The sequence below is a fragment of the Monodon monoceros genome, unplaced genomic scaffold (genome assembly GCF_005190385.1).
Source record: "Monodon monoceros isolate NGI ecotype Baffin Bay Population unplaced genomic scaffold, NGI_Narwhal_1 Super_Scaffold_2, whole genome shotgun sequence".
Taxonomy (NCBI): domain Eukaryota; kingdom Metazoa; phylum Chordata; class Mammalia; order Artiodactyla; family Monodontidae; genus Monodon; species Monodon monoceros.
The window spans coordinates 100,111,994-100,124,022 of NW_021703776.1; the positions used below are offsets into that span (position 1 = coordinate 100,111,994).

At 36.3% G+C, this 12,029-nt stretch overlaps 1 protein-coding gene across 13 annotated transcripts in view; it reads right to left on the bottom strand.

The window, feature by feature from the left end:
• The window catches only part of KMT2C (lysine methyltransferase 2C), a 216,032-nt gene that overhangs the window by 172,568 nt on the left and 31,435 nt on the right, over window positions 1–12,029 (bottom strand). For all 13 annotated transcript variants that reach the window (XR_003795262.1, XM_029233804.1, XM_029233802.1 and 10 more), the window contains exons 3-5: window positions 7,058–7,258; window positions 3,639–3,787; window positions 2,565–2,674 (exon numbers count right to left, since the gene is read on the bottom strand). Coding sequence is in view for 12 of the 13 variants with exons in the window: in XM_029233804.1 (XP_029089637.1) it covers window positions 2,565–2,674; window positions 3,639–3,787; window positions 7,058–7,258 (460 nt within the window). In the remaining variant the exon portion in view is untranslated. The remainder of the gene's footprint in view (window positions 1–2,564; window positions 2,675–3,638; window positions 3,788–7,057; window positions 7,259–12,029) is intronic.

Consider the following 12,029-nt stretch of genomic DNA (forward strand, 5'->3'; position numbering starts at 1 on the left):
CCTAGAGGCGGACAGTTTTGAGGAAGACCAAAGAGATCATTGAGGCTGAAGGAAGCAAGGGAGGGGAAGGGCACTTGTGGGAGTGGTGAAGATGGTGGAGGCCTTGCCAGTCAGGAAGGACTGGCTTTTTTCCTCTTAGTGAAACGGGAAGTCATTGAAGAGTGTCAGGCAGAGAAGTGATGTGACTTGACCTACGCTACTTATCTATTTTATCAATTTATTTATCAGTGTGGCTCATTCCATGGATGAAACCCCAAGACTTATCATTATTTTCTGTTACTGCTCAAATTGGTCCAGCTCTTAGGGGCTCCTTCAGGTTGGCTCCTGTGCTTGAGGCCCCATCTCTCTGAGCATTTCCTTGCTTTCTGACACCTCATCTTGTATCTTCCCTGCACCATGAGCCACTTTTCAAGGAGCTCTGGTCCTTTTCATTGGAGAACACTGGTTAGAAACCAAGATCTAGGCACTAGATGTGCTCACTGCTACCAGAAGTCACTACTTCTAGGCCTTCACAGGGGACAGAGCTAGGAGATAAATGCAGCATACTAACACATGCATACACACATACCTGTATTTCTGTATCTTTCCATATAAATATTAAAAACCTTAAGTTTATATTGATATATCCATTCTAACACCACAAAAATCATTTTAGAATTTTACTCACTCGATTACAGCAGGTATGTGCATGTATATGCAGGGGTTTTTTTGTCTTTAGCTTTACGGGTATCCAGTCAAGACACTACTTTTCAGTTGCTTAGTTTTTTCCCTACCCCTGTCATTGTGAATTCTGCTATCCCGTTTTAGGTTCCCCCATAGCCCAGACGGCTGTAGTTGCTTATTCAGGGGTAGGTGAAACATTCTAATGGTTCTAAGAGTCAGAGCTATACAAAAAGATATATCTGAGAAGTGTCGCACCACATCCCTGCTACACGGATCCCACTCCTGTCTTCCACCCACCTTTTAGAGACAGGTAAACAATCTCTCTACTTTCTGGCTTACTCCTCCTGTGTTTCTTTTCCACAAATGTGCATATGCATGTATACTTTCTTACATCTCATTCCTTCCTGCATAAAGTGTTGCACACCATAAGTGGTCTTTTGCACTTTTTTATTCCACTTAAAAGTATATATTGGAAACTACTTTGTATTAGTTCATAAAAATATTCCTCACAGTATTTTTACAGTTGCACAGTATTCTACTGTATGAACCATACCACGGTCTATTCAACCATTCTATTATGTGTGGTCAGAGGTTCTTTCCAATATTTTGCAAACTGAACAATGCTGTTAATGTTTTTGTATTATTGGAGGCATATTTTCAGGATAGAATCTCAGAAAGGTCAAAAGATAAGTGCACGTATAGTCTGTTAGGCATTTTGCCAAATTTCTCTCCAGAAGACATGTACCAATTTGCCTTCCCACCAATGAGGCATAAGAGTACCTATTTCCCCACAGCCTTATCAAAAATGGGTTGTTACAGTTCATTTTAGCCTTTGTTCATTGCCTTTCCTATAATGCTTTTCACTGTCACAAAATATTCCAAAACTACTTCTAAAGTAGTTCATGGAAGAAACAGTTCTCACTGATCTATCACAGTCACGATCTGGCCATCTAAGTATGTTCAGACTGTGGAAATTATTTATCGTGCATTATACTGTTCAAAATTTGGTAATGTAAGCCTTTAAATGTAAATGTCACATTTCCAAAACAAACACTCTTAACTTGACTACTCCTGAGGTGAGGGTTACTCATCCATATAAAGTAGGTAATTTTGATCATCTGAGTAAAGCAAATGTTATAATAATTGAATAATTAAATCTAAGTCCTTGTCTCAACAATACTTTTGAAATGTTTACCTATATTAAACCTATTAAAGCCCGTATAATTTCTACGGTAAAAAATTCCACTTCTAATATTCCTTTGGAAGGCCTGTTTCACTTCTCCCAAATATACCTGTCAAAAACCAAAGGGAATTTGTAGGCAGCAAAGCAATTTCACTTCATAGGGTTTGTTGCCTTTATAGATGGAAGGTAAACGTTGCATTTATTTCTCGATTGAAAATCACACGAAAATCGCAGTGAAAGCTTTGAAAGATGGCAGACTGTGTATGATATTACTTTGGGATAGTGCCAAAAAGACAAACCGACTGCCAACTTTACTGAAAAGAAATATTTTAATCAATTTTTAAAATAGCAAACAGAGCTAGCTCACACTGTGGACTAAAGATGTCAAATCCTGTCTCTCTTATTTTAAATCTTCGTCAAAGAGTTTTGTCTTAAAGAGTAAGATGCGTAATCATAGTCAGTAATACCCATTTCTAAGAATTTTAATTTCTGATTTAAATGTAAAATATTTATTTTAAAGATATGCATTTATTGCACAACTTAACATACTATATTCTAGTGGTCTGCACAAACTACTCTTGGATATAAATTAACAGTTTCCTATTTTAAGGGTTTTTACATGATAGTAATCATTTAATAAATCTTGGAAGTGAATCTTTTATGTTGACACAGTAAATGTTATAAAGCTGTTGTTTAAATATGTGTTTCTTCTACTTACTTCTGTGCTCCCTGAGACAACAGCTCTGTCCACGTTCACTAACAACGGTTCTTCCATCTGGCACACCCTCAGTGACCATTCCACACAACGGTGATGAGCCCAACAAGTGCCTAAAATGGTTAAAGTGAAAAGCAGCAACTGAATAAACATTAAACGTATTAACGCTAATAAGTAAAGATGAAAATCCCCCAAATCAATTCAAATGTGTGAATACACAATGGCATCTGAGATTTGTGATCCCACTAAAGCAGCCCTCCTCGAAATGTATCATCTAGGAACTTGTTATAAATGCAAATATCAGACCACAACCAAGACCTGCTGAATCAAAAACTCTTGCCATGGTGCCCAGAAATCAACGTGTCAACAAGCCCTCCAAGTGATTCTGATGCACAGTGAATTAGTGATTATTCCTTCAACAGAGAAATTCGTTTCTAGTCATTTTATTTAACCGTTACTGTATTTTATTTGGTGTATTTACATAAAGGAAAATTACTTAATACTTTGTTTCTGACAAATAAGCTACATATACACCTCTATTCCACTGCACCCCACACCAAGAGCCCACATCAGTCATCAGTAACAGCTCAGTCTTTAAACTCTCTCTCACAGAGCACCTGAACAATTACACGCAGTTCACCCAAAACCCCAACAGCACCAAATCATGAGTATGGATTACTATACTGCGTTACAGGACATTCACAGGGCTTAGATCTTTACCCTTCAACCCTACTTCAAGTAGACCCAGAGTGCCATGTTCCCCAGGTTTTCACAGATCCCTTTAAAATTTCTCTCTCCGAAACTGTCAGATCTCCATGGCACTGCTGCCTACACAAGTGTAAATGCAAACATTTATAAAAGCATCCAGCCCAGTGATGGCCCTGTGCAGGTGCTAAATAAGTTAGGTAAACATAATTAGACAATTTATTTTACCTAAGCAGGTATACTTAACAATGACGTTTTTCCAATGTGATAATTATTTCTAGATGAACGGCATGTACTATTAAGTGGATAATTTGCTAAAGTGAAAATGCTTACAGAATCAAAAGGTAGTTATTAATGAAGACTGGCTCATACCTGTAGGGTCAAATAAGGCTTGGACATCAATGGCATCCGGAAGGCCAACCAGACTGAGTTCATCCCATAATTTACCAGCCTGATCATCTGAAGCAGTCTGCGTGCTTACACTTACACACGGTACTATATTCTGCTGAGGAGGCCGTTCCCTGGAAAATAAAATAAAACAAAATGGAGGCGAAAGTGATAACAAGTAGAAAGTTGTTTCCTTTTATAACGACTTAAATATAATGTATTGCCTAATCAATTTTACTTAGGCATAAACTATCATAAAACAACTTTTAGAATATGTTATTATTCATAGTATAGATACAAAACTGGATAGCTATATTATATAATGTAAGCAACTAAAAACAAAAAAAAAGGTCTCCAAATCCATAAGGAAGTGTTACAATTATAGCTGCAGGCTTATTTTGCCATTTTATATATATATATTTTTAAGTGACACTCTAATAGTCTAGTCAGGAACCATATTTTATCACATAAAATGAATATTCCCTTTGGCCTTCCTTAAATGCTTAGAAAACAACTGGATCAAATCAGACATCTCTAAGTTGCTTTATGACCAGTGAGGACTCTGCCGCCACAGAGCTGGCAGTTAGGTTACGTCCCAGGGGAAACGAAGACCCACTACAAGTGTGAAGAGGGAGGCAGTGGGAGTGAAATGTGAGCCCTGGAGCCTCCTTGCGGTCCCCTCAGCAATCTCGACAGCTGGACTGTGGCATGATGCTGCAAGTATCCTCTGCTAAGACTTTACCTCACAAACCAGAAGTAAAAAGCAAAAACAAAATAGCTACTAGTGACCTGGGAATAAGGGAAAAAGTGTAACAGCAAAAAGTACAGTATAAAAAGGAACACTGAGTAAGTGTTCACTGAATAACATAAGGGAGATTTCAAACTTTGAAAGCCCTAAAACTTCATACATGAATTGAGATCAAGAAGTAAACAATGACTACTACTGTGATTAACATTAAACATGGGAAATCAGATGGCTGGCACTAAGACTTTAATCTTCTCCTGATATCACAGTATTTAACCTGATCATAATTCTGGATTAAATCACTATTGAATATAGATCATAACTCACTGCACTGATGTATGCTGGATATATATCATGATTCCTATTAAGAGAAAATCAGCACAATGACCAGGGTACTAAACTTTTTTATACCTGGAATCATTGAAAGAAAAAAAGTATTAACATATTTCAGTAAGTACATTTAAATATCAAACCATATAAAAAATAACCAGTATTTTTTATGTTCAGCAGTAGAAATGCATAGACTTTTTTTTTAAGTTTACCATGCTATGCTAACTTCAAATTCTTGTTTCTATAAAATCTGCCCACAGTGAAATGAGAACAAACCTTCCAGTAAATATAATCTCCATTCCTACAAATACATCTTCACTACTAACTTGCTAATTTATTAGGAGGAAAAAAAGACTAACAGTTCATCTATGAAGACGAATGCATTGTTTTAACATACTTTTTTTACACCCGTAATTTGATGGGGGGACAGGTATAAAAACCCATGGAATGACTAACCAGTCTATTACTAACCAGTTCCCAAGCAGCAGGTTAGTCAAATTTCACCTTCAGGTTTTACAACTAGTTTGTATGTACATAACATATTAGTAAGATGCTGACACCAACCCTACGGATGAGGAACCCAGCTTCAGAGAGAACATCGAGAGAAGTCAGCTGAAATATTTACATACCCCCCCCATTTTAAATCTAAAAAAAAAGAGGAAATGAATCCTTGATTATATATTCTTATATTTACTGCACCATGAGGGAAAAACCATTTTAAAATACTCCTTTTCAAATTAAAAAATTAACTAGCCGTTTATCTAGTTTATAACTCATTAGCAACGTATTTTGTAAATATTTAAAATGACCAAGCTAAAGTAACTGTTTATCCCTAAATGATTTCCAAATTTCATAAACATGCTTTATTCCTAAGGTCCATTAACTGGCTTGTTATCATCACTTAATAACTTGTTAAACTCTTAAGTGTATATAAAGACTTTCATTAAACCAAGGCTATTTTTACATAATTATTTTAGCTCATAAAGTTTTCACTAAAAATTAACTTAGCTTATAAAATAAATAAATAAATGAAGCCTAACTGTATTTCCCAGAACAGTTGTTTATTAATTGCCATTATTCAAGGCAGAACATGAGGATATACGATATAACCTGGTCCAGTCCAGTAAATTTACTAATGACCGATGGACGTTAAGTTTTCTGGACTTTTGATATATTTTATTAGAAAGTGAGCTCCCAATTGATCACGAAAGGTAAAGCTAGCTATGGCCTTTAAAAACACCAAAACTCTAAATACAATACTTCTAAATTTCCTTAAGCTGTTCCACTTTAAATTCTTTTAAAAGGGTTTTTGTTGTTATTGTTTCATTTCCTACTTCAGGTCTTCAAGGCATTGGCAGCAGTCCAAAAGAAGAAGCCAATCAAATAAGTACAACACAGTGCCTTAGTACTTAACTTTGGATAAAAGCCAGATAAGCACTTGGATGATTACATCATCACCCTCAAGGGGCAGAGCTGGTTAGCCTTACAAGTTAAATTAATTTTTACACTTTCTCATCAACCACAGAAACTTCTATTCCCTCAACTACCAGAGCCAAGTCCGCATATTAAGATGGCCTTCAAACGAACCTACAACATATAAAAAAAATATTAACTCCAAAAGCAAACATATTAGACAAGAGTTTGGGGCAACTATAAGGTCCATGAATATAGACACACATATATAGTTATACAAATAGTAAATTCTTTTTTTAAAATTATAGTTGATTTACAGTATTATATTAGTTTCAGGTGTACAACATATGTAAATTCCTTCATATAAAAAAAAGAGCATCTTCTTTGACTTTAGAAGGGAATTCTCAACACATGATTATTTAGAAGGAAAGAAAGTTAACACTGTACTGTAAGAGTTTACAGGACAGTTCAACATTCTCTGAACCACAGAAACAAATAAGTAAATGACACACATAGGTAAAACCACTTTGGTTTTGCTATTCTTTTATGTTATACTCTTACAAACTATTTAAAACTTATCTAGGAAAAGGAAAGAAAGATCTCATTGATTTTCTAAAATTTTCATTCCATATATAAATTCCATGAATCCCCTCTAGCCTTCCTTATATTATGTTCTTTAAAGTTTTCTTCTTTTTTGTTAATACACAACTAGCTTAAACTTTTTTTTAAATAAGAAAGAAATTTTGAGAAAATGAGTGTCTGCTGGGTTAATGGTGAGTCATAAAGCATCGTATGAATGTTGGAAACATAAAAAATTGTTCAGTAACAATCCCATTTGTATATTCATAAACATCGCAATGAAAAACTATATATAGTCTTACTGCGTTACAAACCACTTAAATTCAAAATTGCTTACTTTCTCTGTCCTCTTTGTTTTCGTGGTGTTGAGTTTTGTATTTTCTCACAAGTTCCACTGCTGTTGTCATCAACGTCCTTCTTGTTAGAAGGCTGGTTTTTCCATGGCAAAATAAATCCAGGCGTTACTCTAAATTGTTTTAAGTCTCCTTGTCCTAAGGAGCTTTTTTCACCACAGTAACAAAAAGCGCAGAGCTGTTCACTGGTAGAAATGAAAAGTACGGAAGACAGAGAGGAGAAGTAGTTTTATTTAACTATTTCAAGTTCCATACTATTGCAGATACTTGTGCTTTAAAATTAAATATTATGTCTTTAGTGCAAGCAAAGCATTTAAAAGTATCTATACAGTAAGAACAATTAAGTTCAAAAACAATTATATATTTGCAATTCTACTTTTCTATAGCATGATTTTTTTTAAGTAGTAAATATACCAAATCAAAAAATTATAGTTTGTGCTTAGAAAAACAATTTTCTTTTAAACCTGATTTAAAAATCTCGAAAGGAGGCAGGAATGTACAGTGGAGAAAGGACAGCCTCTTCAATAAGTGGTGCTGGGAAAACTGGACAGGTACATGTAAAAGTATGAGATTAGAACACTCCCTAACACCATACACAAAAATAAGCTCAAAACGGATTAAAGATCTAAATGTAAGGCCAGACACTATCAAACTCTTAGAGGAAAACATAGCCAGAACACTCTATGACATCAATCACAGCAAGATCCTTTCTGACCCACCTCCCAGAGTAATGGAAATAAAAACAAAAATAAACAAATGGGACCTAATGAAACTTCAAAGCTTTTGCACAGCAAAGGAAACCATAAACAAGACCAAAAGACAACCCTCAGAATGGGAGAAAATATTTGCAAATGAAGCAACGGACAAAGGATTAATCTCCAAAATTTACAAGCAGCTCATGCAGCTCAATAACAAAAAAACAAATAACCCAATCCAAAAATGGGCAGAACACCTAAATAGACATTTCTCCAAAGAAGATATACAGACTGCCAACAAACACATGAAAGAATGCTCAACATCGTTAATCATTAGAGAAATGCAAATCAAAACTACAATGAGATATCATCTCACACCAGTCAGAATGGCCATCATCAAAAAATCTAGAAACAATAAATGCTGGAGAGGGTGTGGAGAAAAGGGAACCCTCTTGCACTGTTGGTGGGAATGTAAATTGATACAGCCACTGTGGAAAACAGTATGGAGCTTCCTTAGAAAACTACAAATTGAACTACCATATGACCCAGCAATCCCACTACTGGGCATATACCTTGAGAAAACCATAATTCAGAAAGAGTCATGTACCAAAACGTTCACTGCAGCTCTGTTTACAATAGCCACGAGATGGAAACAACCTAAGTGTCCATCATCGGATGAATGGATAAAGATGTGGCACATATATACGATGGAATATTACTCAGCCATAAAAAGAAACGAATTTGAGTTATTTGTAGTGAGGTGGATGGACCTAGAGTCTGTCATACAGAGTGAAGTCAGAAAGAGAAAGACAAATACCATATGCTAACACATATATGGAATCTAAGAAAAAAGAAATGTCATGAAGAACCTAGGGGTAAGACAGGAATAAAGACACAGACCTACTAGAGAATGGACTTGAGGATATGGGGAGGGGGAAGGGTAAGCTGTGACAAAGCGAGAGAGAGGCATGGACATATATACACTACCAAACGTAAGGTAGGTAGATAGTGGGAAGCAGCCGCATAGCACGGGGAGATCAGCTCGGTGCTTTGTGACCACCTGGAGGGGTGGGATAGGGAGGGTGGCAGGGAGGGAGACACAAGAGGGAAGAGATATGTGTATATGTATAACTGATTCCCTTTGTTATAAAGCAGAAACTAACACCACTGTAAAGCAATTATACTCCAATAAAGATGTAAAAAATAAATAGAAAGAAAGAAAGAAAGAAAGCAGAAAAATCTTAAGTTGAACCATCATAAATTGGAGACCATCTATCTGTTTTTGGTCTAAGAAATAGAGACTCTTTTATGTGAGCATGAAATAAAAATAGTTGAACCTGAATGGAATTTTAAAATTTCCCCTTAATCTACACAAACATAACAGAGATGTCTAACTTTTTAAAGCTCCCTATAAGGGCTTCCCTGGTGGTGCAGTGGTTGAGAGTCCGCCTGTCGATGCAGGGGACACAGGTTCATGCCCCAGTCTGGGAGGATCCCACATGCCGCGGAGCAGCTGCGCCCGTGACCCATGGCCGCTGAGCCTGTGCTTCCGGAGCCTGTGCTCCGCAACGGGAGAGGCCACAACAGTGAGAGGCCCGCGTACCGCAAAAAAAAAAAAAAAAAAAAAAAAAAAACTCCCTTTAATCCTTGAATTTAGTTGGTGATATTTTGTGTGTTAACCCAGTTCCTTATTTTTCATCAGATTACTTTTGCCATCCAAGTGTTTTAATTTCTTATCCTTTTTACCTTCCTTTTCTCCACAGAGACTGAAATATACTTTTTCTTGCTCCTTGGGGGTATTCTGAATAAGTTAAATTTAACTCCCCATCACCATTCCATGATTTGCCCAGTGAAAATAAATTACCATCAATTCTCTTTTAAAAAAAAAAAAAAACCTCGAAGTATTAAAAAGGAATAAAGAAAGTAAAAAATTAAGGTTGGGGAAGAAGGTACAGTTTAATGGCCACTCAATTATATCCCAGCTATGTAAAACAAGTGATGACCAAGTTTGACTTAACTACTTGATGGAACATTCTTTATGCATAATATATATACCATACACACAGAGAGATATAAAAAAATAAATTTCAGTGGGTGAAGCAGTTAGTGATGAGGGACAGGGGAGCAGACAGAAAGGGTTTAAGAGGAGGGGGAAAGGGATGAATAGGCAAAACTGGATTTTTAGAGCAGTGAAACTACTTCATATGCTATACTGTAATTAATGGCAGATACATGACACTGCACATTTATCAAAACTCACAGAACTATATGTAACACAAAGAATGAATGTAAACTATGAACTTTAATTAATAATAATGTATCCACAGCAGCGAAGAGTAGCCCCCACTTGCCACAACTAAGGAAAGCCCGCGCGCAGTAACGAAAACACAAAAATAAAATAAATAAATTTAAATAATAATAATAATAATGTATCAATACTGGTTTATCAGTTGTAACAAATGTATCACACTAATGAAAGATACTAATATTAGGGGCAACTGAGGCAGGGAAACTTCTGTAAACCTGAAGTTGTTCTAAACAATAAAATCTATAATTTTTTTTAAAAAGAAACCATTTAAAAAGTTAAAGGACAAAAACCAATATATACTTATGGAATATATGCTTGATAAGGGATCTTAGAAAAAAACAGAATTAAAAGAACTGCTCCTCTTGGATATATCTTCTCTTCACAACACATTTATGGCTGCTATACTCAAATCTTTCTTCTCAAGCATTAAAGTTCCCACCATCACCTCTGTAGTATCTACCTCAGGAACTTTCATAATGTCTTACATTAACAGGTGATGGAAATAATCTTTTCAGGTAATGTTTAACGCAAGTTAAATTCATATTGGACCTCTCTCAACTAATTACCTTTTGTTCATAAAAGTCACCTATTTAAGTTTTTCCAATATTACGTATTTCAACTTCATGATAAACTGTGCTGTCCATTGATACTGACACATACACACACACACGTGCACGTGATTAAATGTGGTCTACTTTCAGAAAAATAAAGTCAAATAGGGGAAAAAATGTTTTTCTTCTTGCCTAAAGGATACTATCCACCAAATTCCTTTGCCAGTATCTTATTAAATTTTTTAATTTTCTTATTTATAATTTTCTCTAAGCTTTAAACTTACGTTTCTTTCAGCATACCCTGTTTCTAGTTTGTTTCTTCCCCTAGAAACATTACCTATGAGGAGCAACAATCAGATAGACAGCAACTTTATGAACAACACTGATTAGGAAATGCAGAAATACTTTTAAAGTATTGACAAAAAATATCTTAACCTTCAATTTTATATCCAAAACCATAACTCAAATGTAAAGGTATAATAAAATTATTCCCAGGTTTCTATAAGACCTGAGAAATTTTACCACACAACAGACCCACAATGTAAATATTTTTAGAGAAATATTCAAATTATTAAAGAATTAAGAAATGTTACAAGGGATGTAGGAAATAAAGACTGTCAAATATCTCAGAGTAATTTATTGTTAACTTTAAAGGGTGGCACAAAGGAAATCCCTGGCTTCCGCTTTGGATGTAGTAGAAAGCTGCAAAGAACCTTGCTTCCACTGTCACAGCAAAAACTCACCAGACAATCCACAAATTCACTTTTCTTGAACACATCAGATTACAAAAGTTGCAGAGGAAACGATTCACCTGCAGTTGAATGAAAGGCACTTCCAAGAAGAGAAGAGACACAAGCCCTTGCTTAATCTGAGGAAGAGGCCACTCACTGGATGTCATCCAAGCAGGCTAAAGAATTCAGTGAAAATTTTATAAATTGCTAAAAGCCAAGTTTGTGGCGGTAGGAGAGCACAGAACACCCAGGACCCGCAAACACAGGGGAATTCTAACCCACTCACGAGCTTCTCTCCATGCACCTCCCCCGGTGCTCGTGCCCACCACTCAGGCATGGAGAGGAGTCCTGAGAATGCATCAGTCATGGTAAAAGCCTGGGCAGGAGAACAGCAGAGACATGGGAAAGACACAAAGATCTTTCTTCTTCATCTTCCCTGCGAAAGAAAAGCCTCAGACTGGTAAAAGGAGAGCAAAAGTCTCTGCCCTGCAGTGGTCAAGACCAGCTGCAGATGGAGGAATGAATGGGGGATGGGATGAACCTCCCCCCTGGAGGAGGAGCAAGACTGCGTAGACCCAGACCATGATGGGTCTCCACTAGCTGAGACAATGACGGGACCCCCGAGACCTAGGGACACAGCGCTCACCTAAGAATAAAGCTGAATCAGAACA